The following is a 24,402-nucleotide window of genomic DNA, read 5'->3' on the forward strand; positions in this document are numbered from 1 at the left end:
TGAGGGGGAAGGGAGTTGGGTGGGAACTTTAACAGAGGATATGCCAACCAGAATGTTACTGAAATGTTTTAGTATTATGATATTTTGCCTTTACTGATGGCTGATTTGGGTTATAGAAGTCTGATTTATTCAAACACAAATTTGATTAGCTGGCTACTTTGTTGGGTGTGTGTGTGTGTGTGTGTGTACAGAGCCTGAGATTTTCAATCCTTGCTTTGATCTTTTAGTTACAAACTCAGAAAGGGCAGGGAAAAAAATCATTTGTTTTTAAAATGCATAATAAAAAAAAAGTTGCCTTTCTGTGGAAACTTGAATAATTCCCCTATTTCCCCGGTGATTACTTTTATATAGGTATGAAGCACTTTTTAGTTTAGATTTGTATCTGTTATGGAAATACAGGCTTAAGAGTACTGGAAAATCAAATTAATAGGGATCAGAGGCATTTTACTGAAAAAGCCATAAGAATCTCTAAATTTGGGAATTCTGTGGATGCATGTAATTGACAGAGGAAAACTCCCTTTGCTCATTTTGGGCTGTTTTTTTCTCATCAGTTTAGAACTTCAGGCCTTTAAAACAGTGCATGAATAAATGCTGGTTAGTGTTGTACGCCCCAGGCAAAATGGTATAAAAATATTGTCTTAGATGCTGTGTCTTCTTGATCTCAGGTTTCTGCCTACTCAAATCCTATTTTAAGGACAACCTCTTTTTAAAAGAGCTTCCTAGATAGAGTGACTATGACTTGAATTAAGTTCCTATCTGATTCTTCTAGAACTGTCTCTTCTTTGTTATCTAACTAACATTTATCTTTTCCCCTCTACTTGCTCTTTTGTTTCTTGTTGACTTCTTGTTCTACCTTCTTTTTTCCCATATTTTCCTATTCTTTAAACTCTTTTCCACCACCAAGGCTGAGATAAGGTGGAAGGCACCAAAAAGATAGAGACTAATGCTCTGATAGATTATTAATATGCCACAGAATTATATGGAATCCAGAAAAACATGGAAAAATGCATAGCTGGGGAAAGGCAGGTTTCAGTATGCTTGCTTCAGATGCATTTTCCTGGATCTCCAGAGCGGCAAGGGCCCAAGGGTCTTGAGCACATTTTATCCTTTTTACAACACAGTGGCATTTCACACTGGGCTCAAAGAAGAACAGAATTTTAGTGTTTCACATTCAGTCCTTGTCTGATGTTAAGTCATCTCTATAACAACTTTGCAAATGCTCATTTGACCTTGGACACAGTGATACAAACTTATTTATTAGTAGAGGGTTGGTTATTTAAAGTATTTTACATGTTGCTACTCAGTGATGTATCGATGACTATGAAGTGAGGTATTAATGGCTTCAAAATGCCTTGGAGCATATTTATGTTATAGGGAAATCGTTGAAAGCACATTTAATGATTTTAAGCATGAACAGAACCAAAAATGGAATGTATGCATGTTACAAAAATGGTTTTAGGACCTATAGAGTGAGCTTTTTTATTTTTATTTTTCCAAATGTCCAGTAACCTGTAAATTCATGTTAGGATTAAAAATATTTTCCAAAATGGTTATAACCAGGGAAGACAATTCTAATACCCATCAGTTTGCCTCTTTCACTGGGCTCTGTGGGTGACATCCATCTCTGATTCTCTGTTCTTTCCTACTCTGAATTTTAAGCTTTTGTTTCTACTAATAGGAAATAAATTTACACTTTCAAAAGAGCAAAAGAAAAAAAGCTGTACATTTCATTAGTGTATATAAAAATAGCTTTAGCAGGCAATGGGGTAATCTCTAAATAGAAAGAAAGACATGGGAGGGTAAGCAGGACATTTACTTTTGAGGTGCTTTCTAAAGCCTGTTGTGTAGAAACGGCTTCCCTTAGGAAATACTATCTTTTCTAGATTAAAAGAATTACATTTTGGGGGGGTGTCTTCCTGACCTGGTTGAGCATTGGCTGTCAATCTTGGGGTCATGAGTTCAAGCCCTGTGTTGGGTGCAGAGCTTACTTAAAAAAAAAAAAAGAAGAAGAATTAAGCTTTTTATTTGTAGAAAGGATGCTTCTTTATAGAAGGTTTCTAATTAGTGTGTGGTTAAATGTAGGTAATGGATTACTGGGAAACAGGTTCAAGGATTTTGAAAGGCTTTTAAAGAAAACATGAAATGTATTTTGAGTCAAATTGTTTTCAACAAGAACAATAGATTAAAAACATCACTGCATATTACTTTTCTCACTTAAAAGATAGGCCCTGGAGAAATTGTGAAAACTTGCTTCTTTACCAGACTCTAAATATAGAATGATTTAATCACCTGTGTTCTGTATAAAATATGCAAATATACTACTCCATTTTTTTTTCTCCACAGAAATCAGAAATATATTTTTAAAGGGGAAAAGATTATCAATGTTAGATTTTTAAAAATCTAAACTTTGTCAGTTCTTAAAACAGTTTAATTGTTGAATATAATTTTGGGTTTTCTTTTTCTTTTTAGAATTTATATAGATTCCCCTATTTTGCATAGGCAAAACAAAACATGTGTCATCTCCATATAACTATAGAATTTCTGAAAAACTAAGTTACATAGAGTGTATCTCAGGTTCACTTACCAACTTGGAGGCTAGAATGTATATTAGTATGGACATTTGATATCAAGAGATGAATATATAAATTTGCTTCTACAAAATACAAACATCTTAACTATTAGATAATATGCTCTGACTTTTCAGATATGTGCAAAAGTTGGACATGACTTGAATTTCCAATAGGAATTCAATAGTCCATGTTTTCTCAGAAGGGAATTCTCAGACATATAGGGTTTTATTTAATCTGAGAAGTATATATTCTTCATATGGAACTGTAAGCAAGACCATAACTGATATTAACAGTTTCCTGCTAATGGGAATTTAGCCTTAGTGCTGAAAGTAATAGATGTCACACTTAAATGAGAGTTAGCATGTTATTTCATACTACTGATGAAAAAAGAAGTGCCATTCTTTTGTGTGCTAATACGAAGTTGTCATTTTGTAGGACAAAAAGGATTTAGATATTGACAATTTTACGTGGTTCACCCTAGTACTATCATTAGCAGAGAGCTGTCCTTGGAATAGTCCTGTGGAACATTATGCTAATACAGTGTGGTTTTCAAGAAGTTGTTTCTTCCCTTGTTGGATTGTCTATGGTCCCAAGTGGTACTCTGATCAAAATATTATCGTACAAGAAAGCCAAGGTCATTACTTTAGTTTCCAGAATTCCGTGAAAGGACCAAACAGCGAAGAAGATCAGTTGGGTCTCTGGGCATTTGGCCCATTGCTACGAAGATGTACCATGGACCACCTTCGTATGGAAGTTTAGAATACAGCTCTATAATGCTACTTCTCTGTTGAACCAAATTTGATATGTCGAAGAAAAGAAACAGCCCCAGTAATTAAGACTACTACATGTGACTGACATTAGAGGAGAAGTTTCTTGAGCAAATGATGTCTGTAAATAACATTTCAGACAGATGAGGTCAATAAAATAAAAAAATTAAAAAAAAAAAAACTCTCAGGAAATGGATAAACAAATGTGACTCTTCATTGATTCAAATACGCCAGTTAAGGTGCCGTAGGCTTCACCATGCAGTTCGTGAATTATGAGCCTCTAAGAGTAAAGGCCATTTTGAGATCATCTCTGGTTTTATGAGCAGGGCCTTTCAAAGCAGTTCAGATCATCTGACATTAGGTGATCATGGTGTTGACATATATAACCAGAAGGTTAAGAATCAGATGAATAATGATAGTGTTTGGCAATAGTACTCCTATATTACTGCATATAATTGATGGGTGATTATTTTTCTGGCGTAATAATATATAGTAATAATGCCTACCAGTATATCTTCTCACAAAGTTCTTTGGCAATGAGAACATCATTTATTGTTTTGCTTTTCTCATTATGCATCTTAAAAATAATCTTGCTTACAAACTTCAAGTGTTCAGATGTGTTACTGTGAATGTGTGATTTGATTCTTCTCCTAAAGACTAGGTTCCTTTCAGGATGAGCATGGTTCCCCGACAAGGAAATAATGGCAAAAAAAGATGTACAATCATTTCTTACAAAAATTTGGCAAGATAATATTTATATTCTTCTTTAAGCAACTGTGTAATAATATAGGTGTCAGTGTAATTGTAACTGGACTTGGCCATTATATCAATTTATTGAAAATAGCATTCATTCCAGATGAGAAAAAAATGAGATCAATCTTAAATATCAAGTTAAAAGAAGTTGCCAGGGCACCTGGCTGGCTCAGACAGAAAAGCCTGTGACTTTAATCTCACGGTTGTGAGTTCCAACCCCATGTTGGGTGTGGAGATTACTTAATAAATAAATAAAATTTTTTTTAAAAAAGTTGTCATTGGACCAGTTTTGCCTACGTCACTGGTGTAACTCAGAGAGTAATACCTATAGTTTAGAATTTTTACTTAAAACTTCCAAATTATTAGTGTGAATTTGCTTTTAGAATTATAAGTATGAAAATATATTTTAGTCAAATCATGATTATGGTATGAGCAGAGGAGGAATTTGTGGAAGGCATTCGGAACATTCTGTATTGTTTTGTTGAATGTGAACATCTGAGCCTCAGAGTAAATGGGAGAAAAAGCGAGATTAGAACTTATGGTATCACCTATATTTTAAAATCCAGGATATAACTTATTTTTAAAACAATATATTCTTCAGGTCTTCCCTGGGATTATTCATCACATTTTCCTTCAATGACACAGTAGCTGGTCAAGTACTTTATAACACATGAAAAAGTTGCTCCTAGGCGTTGGACTCACGGAAACATTTTCATGATTGCCAGTGATTGCCTTGTGCTCCAAGGCTAGTCTCGTACAATTGCAAATAAGTGTGTCTTATTAGTGTTTGGTGTCAAAGCTGAATATAGTTCCAAAATGCTAAATGACACAGAGACAACTTCTTACAATTCAGGAATGCACAAAATCACAGTAGAACTCTGTGAACTTCTGTTCTTTTTTTTTTTTTTTTAAAGATTTTATTTATTTATTTGACAGAGAGAGATCACAAGTAGGCAGAGAGGCAGGCAGAGAGAGAGAGGAGGAAGCAGGCTCCCCGCTGAGCAGAGAGCCCGATGCGGGACTCGATCCCAGGATCCTGAGATCATGACCTGAGCTGAAGGCAGCGGCTTAACCCACTGAGCCACCCAGGCGCCCTGTGAACTTTTGTTCTAAAGACATCACTGTCATGGAAACTCACATTTTTCATCATTACTTTTCTGAGTAATTACCTTTATCATCTCAGTGAGTACAGAGTTCTTAGAGGTCTATTTATGAAATTTCAACTCATACCCTGACTAGGACCATGATTCAATTTCGTTTTCTTTCTTTTTTTTTTTTTTTAAAGATTTTATTTATTTATTTGACACAGCGAGAGAGATCACAAGTAGGCAGAGAGGCAGACAGAGAGAGAGGAGGAAGCAGGCTCACCGCCAAGTAAAGAGCCCGATATGGGGCTCGATCCCAGGACCCTGAGTTCATGACCTGAGCCGAAGGCAGAGGCTTAACTCACTGAGCCACCCAGGCGCCCCTCAACTTCGTTTTCTTGATGCACATTCCGTGATTATCTATATACTAAAGATCAAAATTAAATGTGAATCCAGCCAAGATTATCTTATCCTCTTTCTACTGTAGATTTTAAGTTGGGAAGCCCTTTTTAATCAACACTTCAAGGAATCCTTTGTTAGGATTCGATGCATAGGATCCAAATTTCCTTTACTCTAACCAATTTGACTTATTTGTAAGTTGTCAACATGACTTGATGGTTTACAGAAGTTACCTTTCATGGAAAAATGAATTTTTATTATTTTATAATTTATTATTTTTATTATTTATTATTTTATTATTTTTATTATTGATGAAATGATTGTTACTTTAGTCACCTAATATGGTACATACAGGAACAGTTCTAACGAAGGTATTTGTTAAGTGCTTTGACAGCCTGAACCGATGTTGAAATTCAAGACTCTTAGATCTATGAGTACACTTGCCAAGGGCAACCAGTTTCCTGCGGATGTTGACCCAGAGATCTTGTACAAAAATATGAAATAAATTCACAAAAATATTCCCAAATAAAGAGCCTCGTGGTAGACTCATTCTCATAGTGACTTGATATATTCCCAGTTCCTTCTCAAGCCTCTGTTGCAATCATCATAGCTCTGTGATAACTATTTACAACCCACACATTACCAGACTTGACTTTTTCTAAGTCTACATTTGCTTCTTTTGCACTTAATTAATTTATGGTTTTTATCCAAGTGTCTGGGTAATGTTGTACCTCGTTATTGACAACAAAATAACTGGCTAAAATAATGGTGCTGGCCATGTAGGCTGTTTTAAGTCAATTGCGGAGAAATTAGCTTGCTTCTAATCAATAAAATAATTGTATCTAATGGGGTGGATTCTAAAGACATGCCTTGTCCTTTCTCATTTATAACTATGTCACCTGGGATGCCTGGGTCACTCAGTTGGTTAAGCATCTGCTTTCGGCTCAGGTTATGATCCCAGGGTCCTGGGATCGAATCCCACATCAGGCTACTTGCTCGGTGTGGAGCCTGCTACTCTTCCTGCTTGTGCGCTCTCTCTCTCTCTCTGAAAAATAAATAAATAAAATCTTTTAAAAATAAGTCACCTTTTTTTTTTTTTTTTACTTCTCTGTTGTTTCCCCATTGCTTAGCATTATAAACAACTGATAAATATTTTGGAATAAATGAATATGTTGAAGAAATGTCTAAAATGTATAAAAATATACCTTTTTGGTAATGTAATTACAGTGTATTTAAATGTATCTAAATCCACCCTCCTTCTCCTTGGTATTTTTACTGACAGCATTAGTTTTCTTGTGAGTTGCAAAGCTAGCAATTACCAGTCTGCACTTACAATGTTTATATACACCTCCCTTGTGTTTATTGTTACCTGAAAATATTTCCAAAGACCTTTTTAGATATTCCAGTTTCACTTATCAGTCCTTTTTACTTGCTTGCTCTTGTACTTATTTAATTAAATACCATTTTCTTGCCAATAGTCAATATATTTAATAGTTTTATCATTAAAACATTGAGGAATTTAAATGCTACATAAAAACAAAGAAGACTGCTTTTTTTTTTTTTTTATTTAACATTGCTCTGGAAATACTGACCAACATAATAAGGGATGAAAGGTAATAGAACATAACTTTTGGAAGATGAAGAGGTAAAATACCATTATTTGTAGAGCTATAAGCTTGCTTACTTTGGTTCTCCAGATACAAAACAAAATCAAATCAAAAAATTTCAGTATACAGCAGTGGTTCTCAAGATGTTATTCCAAGACATTCTCAGAGGTCTGATGAGGTCAAAGATATTTTCTTGAAAATACTAAGATGATTTTCCTTTCCACTCCCCTTGTCTCATTTTTCAGAAGCTATGCGATGTGCTTTCTAGTAAGCTGAATGCAGAAGCATAAAATTGAATCTGTTTTCTACTAATCCAGAAATTTAAGAATTTTTTTTAAAGGTTTTATTTATTTACTTGACAGAGAGAGAGCCAGAGAGCATGGGGTGGGCAGGGTGGGGGGTAGGCAAAGGGAGAGGGAGAAGTGGACTCCCCACTGAGCAGGGAGCTGGGTATGGGAGTGGGGCTCCATCCCAGAACCCCAAGATCATGATGTAAGCCAAAGACAGACATCTAACTGACTGAGCCACCCAGTTGTCCCCCTTTTCTCTTTTTAAGATATTATTTATTTGACAGAGAGATCACAAATAGGCAGAGTGGCAGGCAGAGTGAGAAGGAAAAGCAGGCTCCCTATTGAGCAGAGAGCCCAACATGGGGCTCAGTCCCAGGACCTGGGCATCATGACCTGAGCTAAAGGCAGCTAACCAACTGAGCCACCTAGGCATCCCTGGAAACTGAAGAGATTTATAAAACAATTCCTCTCTTCTCACTAAATATTTTTTGATTTTGGAAAACAATTGTCTTCATAAAATTTGTTTTTTTTTTAAAGATTTTATTTATTTATTTGACAGAGATCACAAGCAGGCAGAGAGGCAGGCAGAGAGAGAGGAGGAAGCAGGCTCCCTGCTGAGCAGAAATCCCGATGTGGGGCTTGATCCCAGGACTCCGAGATCATGACCCGAGCCAAAGGCAGCGGCTTAACCTACTGAGCCACTCAGGTGCCCCCAAATTTGGTTATTTATATTAACATATAATGGCCTTCTTGCTATTTTTACACAAATTAAAATTTTGAAAATTAGAAACTTTAGTAAATATAGTAAATGTCAATAGTTATAACTCACATTTACAAAAGACCCCTGATGTCATCAGTAATTTTTGACACTGCAAAGTGGTTTTGAGATAAAAAGAATTTGAGCACTGCTAGTGCAGAGAATGGGCAATGTGTATTTGTGTATACAGCAGCAATAACCAGTTATAATTCAAAAGGTGAGAAAACAGAATGCTCAAGAATAACCTTACAGACCTACAGGAAGCATATAAAAGTACTCTGTTTCAGGATATTAAAGGGGACTTGATAAATGGAGATGCATACCATGTTCTGTGATAGGAAGTTTCACTATTACAATAATGTTCAGTTTCGTTAAATTAACTTATGAGTTTCCCTGATATGAGGAAGTGGTGATGCAACATGGAGGCTTAAGTGGGTAGAAGAAGAATAAATGAAACAAGATGCGATTGGGAGGGAGACAAACCATAAGTGACTCTTAATCTCACAAAACAAACTGAGGGTTGCCGGGGGGAGGGGGTTTGGGAGAAGGGGTTGGGATTATGGACATTGGGGAGGGCATGTGATTTGGTGAGTGCTGTGAAGTGTGTAAACCTGGTGATTCACAGACCTGTACCCCTGGGGATAAAAATATATGTTTATTAAAAAGAAAAAAATTAAAAAAAAAATTAACTTAGGAGTTTCATATATTTCCAAATAATGCAAACATGTGGGAACGAAAGTTTCTGTAAAATTTAATTAAGCGATTCTAAAGTCTACACAAGAATAATAGATTAGTAGGGCGCCTGGGTGGCTCAGTTGGTTAAGCAACTGCCTTCGGCTCAGGTCATGATCCTGGAGTTGCAGGATCGAGTCCCGCATCGGGCTCCCAGCTCCATGGGGAGTCTGCTTCTCCCTCTGACCTTCTCCCCTCTTATGCTCTCTCTCTCAAATAACTAAATAAAATGTTTAAAAAAATAGATTAGTAGCTACACAAAATATTTAAAAAAAAAATAGAGAGGCCTGCCTTATCATTATTAAAGTTACAATAGAGAGGTGAAAAAAAATCAGATATCTCATAGCTTCATTGTGCACTGTGCATATATGTGCATATATCTATATTTATATGCATTTAATGTATAATCAATAAAGCTTTTTTGTTTAACTTCACTCACAATAGAGGATTTATAAATGTAAACAATTCTTATCATTTCACTAAAGATAAAATATTAATATTAGGGCTATTAGCATTGCTAAGCATTTGTAAATCATTGCAGGGGCAACTGTAAATTGTAACAATCTTCCTGGATAGCTACTTGATATTATAAATTATGTGTATTAAAATATTCACAATATTTAATGTGACAAATTTATTTCGCGCAGTCTCAATGAAATACTCAGAAATGAAAAAACATTTATACTTACATATGTTTGCAGCAGCACTTTTCATAATAAGAAATTTTAGAACAGCATATACATCTACGTATCTGGCAGGGATTAAGTTAATATGGCTATGACAAAAAAACTATACGTAGAAAAATATTAAATAAAAATAGAGAATATGCCTTTCTGTATTTTCCTAATTTTTTACAGTAAATATATTACTGTTAAAGTTTTTTAAATAGCATTACCATTCAATTAACTTTATACAGAACTATTGAAGTTTTAATTTATAGGGTTAACAGATCAGACAAATGAAATTTTATATTGCGTTTCCATTCTGGATTACATGCTCTTTTCCATCTGGCAGTAATTTCCTGGGGGGTAGTGCCCCCACCTTCACAGTGTGGTTTTTGTCCATTTACCAGTAGTCTAACCTTAAACAAGTCACTTTATCTTTCTTGGTCTTCACTTTCCTTGCCTATCAGATGATGCTCCTTCCAATTTTAAAATCTGGAAATTAAATGATAAAGATTTCTGAAACTATATGCAGAAACATCTTTTCCTACAATCTGTATGTCTCTCTTTTACTACCCAATTTTCTCCTAACATATTCTCTTCTATGTTTTGTGCTTCTGGATATTCCCCTCTTCTGCTCAACATCTGATGACGGAAGGGATTATAATGTCGTCTTTTTGTCTTTCTGAACTATTCAAGACAGCATCCAGGTCTGAGTGTCCCTATATGAATGTTGCTGAGTGATTGTTATCTGTGGATCTTTGGTGGTAATTTGGTGATGCTGTGACAATTCTATTGTCATAGAACTTATAAAAAGTCTGCAGAGATTCTGAAACTCTAGATACACATGGACTAACTGAAGTATGATAGTGAATTGTTTTTGCCTTTGCTTCTTATCTTAGCCTGTTTTGTTGGACCTTATTGATAAATACACTGTACACTTATACACAACCCAGGCTTGGCTGCATATGTTTAACATTCAAAATGATGAGCACTTTGGAAACACTTACTCTGTGATGAAGCTATTATATATTATTTGACTTGTAAGTTTGCAATCAGATTTTTTAACTCTGGGATGCTGACTAAAAATCATGGCTGTATTTAGTAGTTAATTTAAATAAGTCACTGAAGAGGTTAATGGATGAGCTACAAATGCATATTGATACAATATGATATAATATGATACAAAATGATATGTTCCATACAGATCCATTCACTTGATATCTATACCATTTTCTTATTTATCTTATTACATTCTTTAGTATAAAGCCTTAATCTATATTGTATACTTCAATTGGAAAACCAAGCCTTAAACTTGATTCTCTTTGTCTAATTCGTCAACTGGGATGAAATATACACTGTTTGATGCCTCCATGTGATTCATGTGTACTGATGAATTTCTTTTTAAACTTGCAGCAAATAGTGGCAGCAATAAATGCAGGGATTATACCTTTAGGAAACACCTCCAATCAAATCAGTCACTGGGATTTGGGAAGTTCCTTCTTCTTTGCTGGCACTGTTATAACAACTATAGGTAGGAGACAACTTATTTTGTTTTTTAATTTTGGTGCAGCTTGTGAGCTAAACTTCATGTTTGAATTTTGCTTTTACAGTTGGTCAAATTGGTATATGGAAGGTAGAAAGCTAGATTATAGTAAATTGATTTTGAAGAGAGGGTTTAAATGTTGAACAAAGGAATGATGGGAATGAATTACTGTACCAGAATACTAAGTTAAGTTTAAAATGCATGTGAACCCAGAGCAAAGCATTTGAGTCATTTGACTAATGGATAGTAATGTCAAGAAATGGCTTGAAATGATGGTTTGGGGTGGGGGGGCAAGTAGTTTCAGATTTTCCTGCATCTTTGATTTTTTTAGTGTAGAAAGAAATGGTTTAAGTACAGTTTTGACATTCTTTTCGTGAAGTTCTTATTTGAGATCACTTTTTTCAATTTGCAAATTTTAACTCACATTTCAAAGGATTGTTCCTGTTCTTATATGCTTGTCTATTATAATGAATTCAGGGGTTTTAAAGAAAATACATTGTTTTTGCAATAGCGTAAATGTATAAAAAAATCAACACTGAAATATGAGGATTACAAGAATAATTTAAATTTAAGCCCTTGCTGTTTGCCTTCTATTCATGTTTGTTGTCATGTAAAAAGGACCACATACTGGAGCACAGTCTCTTTTTGGATTGACGATGCATACACTCAGCACCTTCTTGGAAACAGAATGGGTATATATACATGACTTTGCTTCTGGTAGTTAGTCATTCAGTGCCTAAGAAATATCCACAGGCTATAAATACAGACCCCATAGTGAAAATCATTTTGCCACACTGTGGGGACTGGGAAGAGTTACAGCTGTCTTTTTTCATGGAAGGAGGTGGGTTTAAAGCATAATTTTCAAGATAGGGAAGGAAATGACTCATCTCAGTTATGAAGGAATTTTAAGTGGAAGAAGAATTCTTCCCTTCTACATATGCTTTTGATGAGATTTCCTCTGATGGGCCTGGTGTCTGATTTTGGGGTGTGAATTATGATTCTTAAAGTTTTCATTTTAGTATGTGATGCCATTGATAAATTATGAAGTAGATAATGTTTTCAAATCAGTGCTTTATATCAACTCCGAAATAAGAGGACACAGACAGTATATGGATGAACTCTTGCTTAAAGTTTTCCTTTGAAGGGAGACAAACCATAAGAGACCCTTAATCTCACAGAACAAACTGAGGATTGCCTGGGGAGGGAGAGGGTCATTGGGTTATGGACATTGGGAAAAGTATGTGCTATGGTGAGTGCTGTGAAGTGTGTAAACCTGATGATTCACAGACTGGTACCCCTGGGGCTAATCATACATTATATGTTAATAAAAAAGATTTTTCCTTTGAGAAACATTTGTAGAGTCCTGGAATTACCCGAATCCACTGTAATGCCTCTTTGTACTTGGTCACGTGCCAGTGAAAACAATACCTGAACATGTTGATTTTTGCCTCTGTGAAGAGGTCAAGGAACTATATTTACTCTTACATTTCCACCAGCTAGGTCAAAATTGGTGTGGCTGTGAAAACCTGGAGGAATGGCAACCTTGATTTCTAACCATAATAACAGGTTAACTTTGGAGCTTAGACGTCTTGGCCCATTTCTACTATGGAAATAACTGTTTATTGTATAAACTACTTAGAGTCTAGAAGGAGGGGGAACCTCACAGACCGAGTGAGAATGGTTTGCTTCTGCCCCATGAAAACTCAAAAGTTCAGGTTCTAACTCCTCATGACCACCGCTGAATTATTCTGCAAGAGACTTAGTCATTATACTGACTTACGGTTGCATCATGTGTTTGTAAACAGTCTCATTTTTTGAATCCCAAATTCAGTAAGTTTTGCAGACATATACTTCCACACATGAAAAAATAAACCATTATTACCAGCCTTACCCCAAATTATAGCCATTAAGCATAGGAGCTGATTATTCCAGTTGTGTAGGTAGCTTCCGACAGCCCAAATCACCTCCTGTTCTATCTCAGACTTTAGTTTTAGGTGGATTAAGTCATTCCAGGTCACCCACATTTCCTCCACGTTCTTTTATTCCCAGGTCAAGGTCATATCCTCTGATCTTAGACTAGATCATGGTCTAGGACAGGGCAAAAATTTTGCCTTCTTGCATATGTGTCCATTTGACATCCAAATCACCATTCAGTAGAATTCAAAGTATAATTATTAATCTTCATCGTGATCATAATCGTGTGAGCTTTGACGTGGTTTTTAGCAATCTCAGAAATTGTAACCTCTAGCGCTAGCTGCATTGTATTAGTCATTTAAAGAAAGAATTTGAGACAGTTTTGGAGGAAAAATTGCAGTGGCTTTTATGGAGAGCGTGATATAGGTGAGGCTTCCCAGGGCTGCATTAGCTGCTGCTGTCCAAGATTCATCTATTTGGCATTATCAATTTGTCTAAGAAGCCACAGAGACTCTTGCTGTTCATGGGAAATATGTCCAAAGGAAGTTCAACTATACGAAACAGATTATTAAAATTTAAGGCCTAATTTTAGAAACTTTCTTTATATATCTGCAAACTCTTTCCAAAATCATACACTTCCAAACCCTGCACAAGTTCCATTCCACAGTTGCACAGACTATAATCCAACCTTGACTGTTCTCATTCCCTCAGACCTGATTTACAGTCTATCAATCAGTTCTGTTGGCTCTGACTTTAAAGTACATCCATAATGTAACCACCACACAACCATTCAAACTGCCACCATTTTGGTCCAAGGCAGCATTGTCTCAGTGTCAACATCCTTGCAGAAAGAAGCCTTCTGTCTCTGTGCTCTCTACCTCGGAGCAAACACTGTACTCCTGCCCACCTCACCTAGTGAGATGCACGTTCTCTGAGGTTCGGGATTTTATGTGTTTGAGTCTTTTCTGTATCCCCATGCTTGACCCATAGTGGATGCTTAACAATCGGAACTAATAACAAATAAACATTCAATGGTATGAACTGTGGCCTGTTGTAAATTATGTAACACTAAATTGATACCTATTATACTACATTCTTAGCTCTTTCAACAGATTTTAGTGCAAGCTGTTTTGCTGGTTTGTTCATTTATTTATTCAACAAATAATACAGCACCATCACTCTGCTACTATCAAGATAAAAGATAAATTACTTGACCCTAAGCTGCACACATACGAATAGTCATTTATAATATAGAGTACTACATGCTATGGGTTAAGAGTATTTAATGGGAATCTATAGGAACTACACTTTAGGTAGATACCAGGATAGGACGATGGGTAAGGAAGGGACAGTACTTTCCTTTTCTTAGGAAATGTGTCCCAGTTGAGACATGGAAGAGAATTAGGAGTTTCTCAGGTGAATGAAGGTGGAAAGGGAACATTCTAGGTATTGGGAGTTTGTGTGGACAGATTAGGGCCAAGAACATTATGTTCTGGGGCGCCTGGGTGGCTCAGTTGGTTGGATGACTGCCTTCGGCTCAGGATGATCCTGGAGTCCCGGGATCGAGTCCCGCATCGGGCATTCCAGCTCCATGGGGAGTCTGCTTCTCCCTCTGACCTTCTCCTCGCTCATGCTCTCTCTCACTGTCTCTCTCTCAAATAAATAAATAAAATCTTAAAAAAAATTATGTTCTGTTTGGGGATTGCAAGTTATCTAAAATTGTCTGTGGTCAAAGGGACGCCTCATCAGGACCATGTAAATCAGTAAGTCAGCATGAGTGTCTCCTGTTGGATCAGTCCTATTTCTGCCACTGCCAGGATAGAAGGGACGCAGCCACTGCTTGCAACCCAATTTGGGATAGAAAATGTACACTTATGAAGTAACTGAAGGATAACAGAGCTAAGTCTTGTATAATCAAATGTTGTATGGAACAGTGGTTCAAACAATGGTTTAGGAATTGAGAAAAAGGAAAGTATATGTGGGCTGGAGCTAGGAGGAGAGGTCTAATGAGAGAAGTTGGATTTCAGCTATAGCTTTGAAGGAAACGTTTTGGTTTAGATCAATGGAGGGGAAAGGGGCTTCCAAGTCATGACAGAGCTGACTGAACAAGAATACAGAGAGTGACCTGAGCTTGGTTTATTTTGGGGATAGAAAAGTAAGTATTTAAATGGGCTACAGGAATTGTTTAAAGAGTAGCAGGAAATACTATTGACCGATTTAGCTGGGAAGAATACGGTTGAATATAATGTGATTCCTGAGACCTACTATAATAAGATAGAACATGGGTTGGTTTGGGGTTTTGTTGTTGTTGCTGTTGTTGGAAAGCGAAGTGACAGGTTAAAAGTGACATTAGAAGATGCATCTGTCAAGAAGAGGATGTGCGGAGACAGATGGTGGAGACAGCAATTAGGAACCCATCCCAGTGACCGCCGGAAGGGGCATGGGAGGCTGGACCAGGATGGTTGGAGTTGGTGTTGCAAGAAGAGAGGAGGAAGACATGATGCTGAAGTAATTAGATGCAAGAATCAACAGGCCTTGGTGACTAATACAAGTTGATCATTGAAATGAATATTTAAGAAGCAGGCTTGCAACTCTTCCGCAGCGCTAGTCTATCCGGTGAAGAGAAGAGAGTTTAAAAATGGCCAAGATTTCCTACATTGTGTTCTATGTGGTAGCTTCGTTTTCGTAACCCTCCCCCCAACATTGGCTTGTTTATTCTTTAGTTCAGACAGACTAGGAATGCAAGGTAGATGGGCTCCCTCCTGAAGCTCTCATTAGGGCTGACGAGACCAATGGTCAATCAGTACATGAAAAAAAGCAAGACCATTGCAGATGACAATAAATGCTACCCAGGAAGTTCATGTGTGGTGTTAGACAGTAGATCAACGAGCCAAAGCAGGGAGCGGGACATGATCTAAAGACTGATTTAGGAGCTCTCTGAGCAGGCGACATGGAAGCTAAAACCGGAAGCGGGAGAAGAGATCAGCAAGGTAGCGCAGAGCGCAGCGATGTGTTCACGCAGAGGGCCAGCAATAGCGAAGATCCTGAGTGGGACAGATGTGAGCATATTCAAGAACTACAGGTGAGGCCCTGTGGCAGGACCTGGAGGAAGAAGCAAGGTTAGCAAGATTAAGAGGAGCCAGGGCATGTGGGACTCGGCACGTCATAGCAACAGTCTGAATGCAGTGGGAAGCCACTGAAGGATTTAAGCACAAGACGGGGAAGATGTGACTCAGCTGACATTTGGAGGGCATGAGGGAAGCAAGAAGACCAATGATACTGTGATCCCATCGAGGTGTCAGGGTGGCTCAGTCCATTGAGCATCTGACTCTTGATTTCAGCTCAGACCGTAATCTTGGGGTCTTGAGATCAAGGCCCCCATAGGGCTTCACACACAATGGGGAGCCTGCTTAAGCTTCTCTCTCTCCCTCTCCCTTTGCCCCCCCCCCACCAAAATAATCTTTTAAAAAGTGAAGAAGGTAATCCCATTAATCCCTCTGAGCGAAGATGTTGCCTTGAACTAAGGAGGTGGCCGGAAGGAGGGTAAAGCATGTATCTGTCCCCATCTTACCCTCCTCACTGCCAATTTAACAGACACAGGATTAAAAAAAGAAAGCTTACATGGAAATATACTAATCCCTGAGCATCGTGCCGAAGGGGGACTCTTTGTGTCTTCTGTTTTAAGTTATTTTAAAGCTAATAAGAAATCCCCTAAACTCTAGGACAATCTGTTGGCAAAAATGATGTAATGGACAACTGGATTCTATTTTGAGTTCAGTTTAAGTATCGGAATAAAATGTCAGATGATTTGATTACCTGGAGGCATTAAAATATAATGAAATTATCCCCAGCGGAAAGTAAATTGGAATGCCTGAGCCAGGATTTGCCCAAGTTTATCACTCAATCATGGTCTCTGAGCATCAGAATGCAGATAACAAGGGCCCCACTATGGTCCCTAGCAACTGTGAGATCCCAAAGCATCACGCTGAGACTTTTGAAAGACATTTTTGGAGTCGCAGTTCTCCTATTTACAAAGGACTCTTGTTTCCTATTCCTTGAGTCTAGAGATTGAAATCAGTTATGTAGCGTCTGTGTTTATTTTTCCTGTATTTCGAACCAGCCACCAGAACTTTCAGTTTGCTTTTAACCCTCTATTGAATTGTTTTTTTTTTTTAAGATTTTATTTATTTATTTGACAGACAGAGATCACAGGCAGGCAGACAGGCAGGCAGAGAGAGGGAGAGAAGGAAGCAGGCTCCCTGCAGAGCAGAGAGCCCGATGCGGGACTAAAGCTGTTATGGGAATGGTCACAGACTTAACGGCAAACCCGTTTGGCTTGTTGATAACACAATGCTTAATTGATTAGAAAAAGAACAACAATAAACCACAACCCAAAAAAGGAAGAAAAAAATTAAGGTTTAGGGGAACTGTTGCAAGAAGTTCCAAACAGATCGATACCGGAAAGGCAGAGGGTATATTGAAAACTGAAGTCCTCTGTGTTTCTTCAGCAGGAAATTTACCATTTCTGTTGGACATGGTAGGAAACTATACCTTCAAGAGTGAGGGGAAACTTGTAAGAGTATTTTCTGTTCAGTGTTGTGATTTCATGAAACCACTATCTGAACTTGGAAATGAATAGACTTGAAGCAGGCGTGTAGAATTTGACAGAGAGCTTTCTCCCAGGGGGTGGTGTTATTGCAGGTTTGGGTGTTGGGTGTTACCTTATTAATTTAGTACACTCATAATTCTGTGGCATTTCACTAGTCTTTTGGCTGTTCTCAGAGAACTGCAGATTAGATTCTGGAAACTGTTATTTTTATTTATTTGTTTTTAGAGGGGGTAGCTGAGTCCAAAACCCCACACCGGGCTCGATCTCATGATTCTGAGATCATAAAGTGTGCCCAAATCAAGAGTCAGATGCTTAATTGACTGAGTCACCCAGGTGCCCCTAGAAAAACCCATTTTAAAGGAAAGTTAAACTCTTTCAGGCAGCTTAAAAGGCAAATAGTCTTGGGAGGTAACTTCTAGCACTGACCCTGCAATATCCTTGCATTTTTCAATGTTTGTTGAAGTGGATGTTCATTTTTCCAAAATATGTAATTCTGGTGTTGTTCATTTCAAATACAGGCGTTGGAATTAAGAAGTTGTTTTGGGTCTTTGATTCTGTTTCTCTTCCCATCCACCTAAATTAATGAAAATAAACCCTATCTCAGGATATTAACATATTTTCCTGCCATTTGAAATCTTCACCTAGGTTCATTTATTTCCTAAGTTAACATGTTTTTCTCAGAGAAAATGCCTCATGCATGGTAGTTAAGTTGGCAGAGTACAAAATTACATTTGACAGGAAATAAAGCAGGATTATTGCATAAATACATTGTAGACTCCAAAGCAATAATGAAATAGTTATCCTTTCTCATTGGCACATGTATGTTACATCAGTCACAAGTTCAATTCAGAGCCCCTCGTTCTCAGAATCCTGTGCTGACTGTACGGGGATTAGGCAGCATGAGGGATATAATCTTCCCAGGAGTGAGGAAGCATTTTTGTTTGTTTTCGGTAGTAGGAAAACTCATAGCAAGGTAGTACAGATCTGACAGAAACTGGAGGGCCCAGAGAAGGGGGTTGCTGGCTATGGTATCAGCATTGGGGCCATTCATTTGTTGGCTATGTTCAAGTCAGGAATTGCTTGTGTTCTAAAAAACCAAACCAACAAAACTTTTATATATTTCTTCATACTTTTGGGAAGTTTGCAATAATGTATTTTTAATCTTCTGGAAAGCCATCACTATCAAATGTGATCAAGAAATTACCCCCAAATTAGAAGCAAGCAGTGGCCATGAAGTTCATGCCCTGAATAAATTCAGAATCTATTTCTTTCCATTTTCCATTTCTTTCCATGCTACCATTGACATGTAGCACTGTTGGTCATGGATTATAGATTCTACAGAGCATTTGACCGACCACCATGTATGCAGGTATTGCTCTGAATGAGACTAAAACTAAGTGAGATGATTATCGGAAAAATACTTTTTGTAACTGTCTCAAATATTTCATTTGATAAAGAAGGAACATTATAGTATTTATCTGGACCTGTCTGCTTGCAGCTAGTAATTATGCTACATAGTTGTTGTCTTCCCAGTCCTTCCTGTATGTATATGAAATTTTTTAGACCTGTGCAAGCTTACTCTTGGACAATCGGCTTTGTTATTTATGTGGTACTATAAATGTAACATGATATTTACAAAAGAAGTACCTGGCCCAGACGATGTTCATGTGTGAGTATGGTGGCGGCAGTGCACGTGAACCACATTACAGATACTACTCTAACCTCAAATTGGAATTTCATGCAGCCAACTCTTAGTTCTAACATACCATTGGGGGAAGTATTGATTATATGAACAATCAAAAAGTCATGGTTCATCCAAAAATGCACACTAATTACTAATTACTGATTAGTAACTAATTTATAACTCATTTCTCGTACTAAATAGTAACACTAATTACTAATCTTAAACTGTCCCCCTTTCAACTTTATTGTTAAAATGAAAACAACAACTATGGGGGCAAATTTAGTCGGCGTGCTGGACCTCTTCCTTCTAAGCTTAGGTTCCCCTCTTTGGCGATGCTAACAAAGTGAAATTTCCAAGGGTAAGTAGCAAGAGAAGAAAAAAGGAAAGAGGGGATATGAAATAAGTACTAATCTGCCCAAGTAGCTTATTTGAAGAATGCATGTTTTCATAGTTAATTTCAGTGGCATCTGTAGATCATGGAAGTTATGCGTTAAATAAAAAAAGAGATGTGGGCATAAACTCCTAATATACATTGTACTACAATTAAATAATGTGCCGAACTTTTTTAGGTAGCTACGTTACGCAGCTTTATTCCTGCAGTACAGTTTAGGATGAAAGTATTTCTCCTTGGTTTTTAAAGAAACGATACAGTAGAAGGAATATAAGTTGTCACTGCAGAAAATCTAGTTCAGGTTTGTTTGTTTTGTTTTGTTTTGTTTTTGTTTTTTGCATTTTTTTATTAATTAATTTATTTTCAGAAAAACAATATTCATTATTTTTTCACCACACCCAGTGCTCCATGCAATCCGTGCCCTCTATAATACCCACCACCTGGTACCCCAACCTCCCACCCCCCGCCCCGCCACTTCAAACCTCTCAGATTGTTTTTCAGAGTCCATAGTCTCTCATGATTCACCTCCTCTTCCAATTTCCCCCAACTCCCTTCTCCTCTCTAACTCCCCTTGTCCTCCATGCTATTTGTTATGCTCCACAAATAAGTGAAACCATATGATAATTGACTCTCTCTGCTTGACTTATTTCACTCAGCATAATCTCTTCCAGTCCCGTCCATGTTGCTACAAAAGTTGGGTATTCGTCCTTTCTGATGGAGGCATAATACTCCATAGTGTATATGGAGCACATCTTCCTTATCCATTCGTCCGTTGAAGGGCATCTTGGTTCTTTCCACAGTTTGGCAACCGTGGCCATTGCTGCTATAAACATTGGGGTACAGATGGCCCTTCTTTTCACTACATCTGTATCTTTGGGGTAAATACCCAGGATTGCAATGGCAGGGTCATAGGGAAGCTCTATTTTTAATTTCTTGAGGAATCTCCACACTGTTCTCCAAAGAGGCTGCACCAACTTGCATTCCCACCAACAGTGGAAGAGGGTTCCTCTTTCTCCACATCCTCTCCAACACATGTTGTTTCCTGTTTTGTTCATTTTGGCCATTCTAACAGGTGTAAGGTGATATCCAGTTCAGGTTTTTGTTTCTGCCACTAGCTAAGGTGGTATTCTTGAGCCTTAATTTTCTCATGTGTCAGTTGGGCTCATATTTTTCCCAGAGTTGTTGGAGAGTTAAATAAGATTATGTATGTGAAAATACTTTGCATCCTGAATGACAGTATATTATTTTAAAGTAAGCTGATTTTATTAGAGTAATTTTAATTAATTATTAAAATAAGCCAATATTATTTTTGCACATTTATTTGTATTAGTAATGTTAACAGAAAAAGAAATACATTTTTGTTTAAACCTTGAATGCCTACATTTTCATTCTTATAATAATACATAAATGTTTGCCTTCACATAACTTAGTAAGATTTGCTCAAACCCATTATTCTCACAATGCTAAGTACCAGATTTGACCAGGTACTTCATGGAGTGAATGTAATTGTAAGTTAACTTCATGTATTTAATTTAAAGAAGTGATTTGATTGGTTATTTAAGTGATCCATAGATAGCCCAAAGTGTGATCATCAAAATAATATATAATGTACCCTTGAGGTGTTCCTATTATCTGAGTATCATAAAAATTAATATTTGTATAAATCTGTTTTCTATAGGATTTTTAAACATGTATGCTTTTATATTAGTTAGGGTGTGTTAAGTTATTTTCTGTAACAAACAATTCCCATATCTTGGTGGCTTTGCAAAATAAAAGGTGATTTTTTATTCATACTGTATATTCAGTGTGGATTGACAGGAGGACCCCACCCCATGTTCGTGCTCAGAGACAGGGGAATGGCCCTTCCTTGGTCAGTGTCCTTTCCTTTGGCCTAGGGAGCAGAGCATGGGAAGCTACACACTGGCTGATCAAGTTTCATGTCAGTGCACACATTATTTTCACTCAGGTGACATTGGCCAACCTAACTTTTAAGAGGCTGAGTGGGGAAATGCAGTCCTACCCTGACCCCAGAAGAACCCAGATATTTGGTGATAGCCCTAATTAATACCATAAACAAATATACTCATTAAATACCCCTCTTTTAAAGGTTACTTGATATTCAAATTAAACATTATAAGAAAATATATTTTATATTTTAATTTGCTTTCCCAAACTTTGTCTCTCTTAACACCATCACTAGAATAGGACTTTTTCCCCCATGTAATATTGGCTCCTATTGTATGATTATTGTGTTCCCAAACCACCTCCCTATATAATGGTTTCGTCAGTGAAACTATCTCAAAGTTAAAATAAAAATTGATATGTAAAATTCTCACTTTAGCTTTTAGGCAGAAATTTTGCTGTTATTGATGATATTATTTAGGGATTCCATTAGCATGTAGAGCATTTTAGTAATGATCTTGTAACCTGATCAAAATCATGATGATAAAAACATTAAAACTGGGAAAATAAATTAAAAGACTAAGTTGTTTTCGATATAGAGGCAAAATAATGCAGGGGTCAGCAAACTATGACCTGTGGGCAAAATCTGACCTGCCACCTGTTATGTAACTATTAGAGCACAACCACACCCTTCATTTTAGTATTGTCTTTGGCTGGCTTTGTGCTATAACAGAGGTCCCCAGGCCCGCAAAGCTGAAAGTATTTACTATCTGGCCCTTTACAGAAAAAAAAACAGTGAACTAAAGGAAAGAGTGTAAAGCAAGGAAAAAAGGATAGAGTTGATAAAGAGAAGCCCTAGATTTGAGACTTGGTTCTAATATTTATTTATCATGTGAGTTTGGCTACATCATTGAAATTTTCTGAGTTGTGTCCTCATGTGAATGTTCTAAGTGGTTTCCTAATAAGTGAATAATAATAAATGTACTTGCTACCTCACAGCACTTTATGAACACTCAAAGAATAGTATATTTAATAATGCTGTACAACTATGTACAAAATATTGATCCTTTTTCAAGAATATGCTGGCTTTGTCCCCTCATTGTCCAATGAAGGTTGACATAGACTTGTGACTCAAGTTCTGTGAACTCTGGAAGGTGTGTGGATGAGCTTTAAGGTTTATAATCATGCTTCCTGGAGAGAGGGTCCACAGTGTGTATCAGATTCTCAGAGGGGTCCATAATCCTTAAAAAGGTTTAAAACCATTGGCTTAGATAATTTTCAGGCTATAAAATGTAATTTGGGGGGTACTTCAAAAATTGAGGGAAAACCATATTAGAAGACATAACAGCAGTATGATCATACTAAATAATTGCTTGGAGAACTGAGGCTTGTGCTCAGAAGGAAACCATGAGAAATTACAGTTCTCAAAAGAGGAAATCTTATCCTATTGCTGAGTTCTAAGTGATATTATAATGGCAGGTAGTTTCGGTTCTCCCAAACTCTGGCATATTCTGAGTTGTTTTCTGTAAACATGGTAAGAAATGTTCTATTCTAGAACACTAGAGTGCCACCGATCCCAACCCATGACATTCTGCATTTCAAAAATTCAGAAAGAATTTAAGAAATTGGCGAAATAATTTAAGAAAATGAAATTTAAGTGTCGGGAAAAGGAGCCCATGTATTTTCCTTGGGAGAGATAGTAGGGGGTAGAAATTGCAGGCCTATGATAATAGAAAGGAGATTGTTATAATAAAGATACCCTTAATATGGATAATATTCAAAAGAAAAAAACAGCATAAACCTGATTATAAATTATGTTTCATAAAATTATATGTCTTTCTGCAATGTTTCCTGCTCACTTTTATAAATGTTTGCTCAGAGTCTAAGGATGTACCATGCTAATTGCCTTTCAAACTTCATAGAAACTCTAGGAAAGGTATAAATCAAGGCAACTCAAGATTTTTGTTTATGTCAGTATAGAAAAAAAATAATACTCTTTTGTGTGACAACACTGGGCATGAAAATAGTGAGGAATTCATGGTATGCTCACTTAAAATCAAACGCTATATACCTTTACTTAAAAATTTAATAAGAAGTACATGTACATGATTAAACAAATGCATGAGAAACAAATAAGCAATCTAAAAATTATATAGAGTGACAGCGAAGTGTCCTGCCTGCAGCTGACCCCCAATCTCGTCCTCTACAGTCAACCACTGTTACGTATTATTCTGAACATCATTTGGGTGTGTGGGGGTGTGTCGGGGTGTAATTAACATATGCAGTGTCCTTTATGTTACAAGTGAAAGCTGTTCTCTGCTTTGCTATTTCTGCATAATAATGGTCTTGAAAAATTTTTTTCTTATTACTTCCTAAAGATCTGCTTTATTTTATCAGCTGCATAGTATTCCATTTTAATGATACATTGTATCTCTGCCACTTTGATGGTCATTAGTTTTTGTCACTAGGAACAATGCAACACTGCTGTTTAAATGTTATGTCACACACACACACACACACATATATATATATATATGATTTCACATTTCTTTGATCCAATATCACTTTTTAACAGTCCTTCTGTTATGCTTGTCTTTTTAAAAAATCATGATTGTGATTATTTTGTTAATCAAGATTATTTTGTTATATCAATCAGATATAGATTGATCTTTTTTTCAATTGAAAAAAGATCAATATGATTGATAGAAAGAAAAATGCAGAAAACTATAAAAAA

At 36.8% G+C, this 24,402-nt stretch overlaps 1 protein-coding gene across 4 annotated transcripts in view; it reads left to right on the top strand.

The window, feature by feature from the left end:
- Nucleotides 1-24,402, top strand: part of KCNK2 (potassium two pore domain channel subfamily K member 2) — a 227,805-nt gene that overhangs the window by 101,136 nt on the left and 102,267 nt on the right. For all 4 annotated transcript variants that reach the window (XM_004780513.3, XM_004780514.3, XM_004780512.2 and 1 more), the window contains exon 3: nucleotides 11,039-11,156. In XM_004780513.3, the coding sequence (XP_004780570.1) occupies nucleotides 11,039-11,156 (118 nt within the window). The remainder of the gene's footprint in view (nucleotides 1-11,038; nucleotides 11,157-24,402) is intronic.

This window comes from Mustela putorius, unplaced genomic scaffold, assembly GCF_011764305.1.
Source record: "Mustela putorius furo isolate JIRA1106 unplaced genomic scaffold, ASM1176430v1.1 tig00003993_pilon_pilon_pilon, whole genome shotgun sequence".
Classification (NCBI taxonomy): domain Eukaryota; kingdom Metazoa; phylum Chordata; class Mammalia; order Carnivora; family Mustelidae; genus Mustela; species Mustela putorius.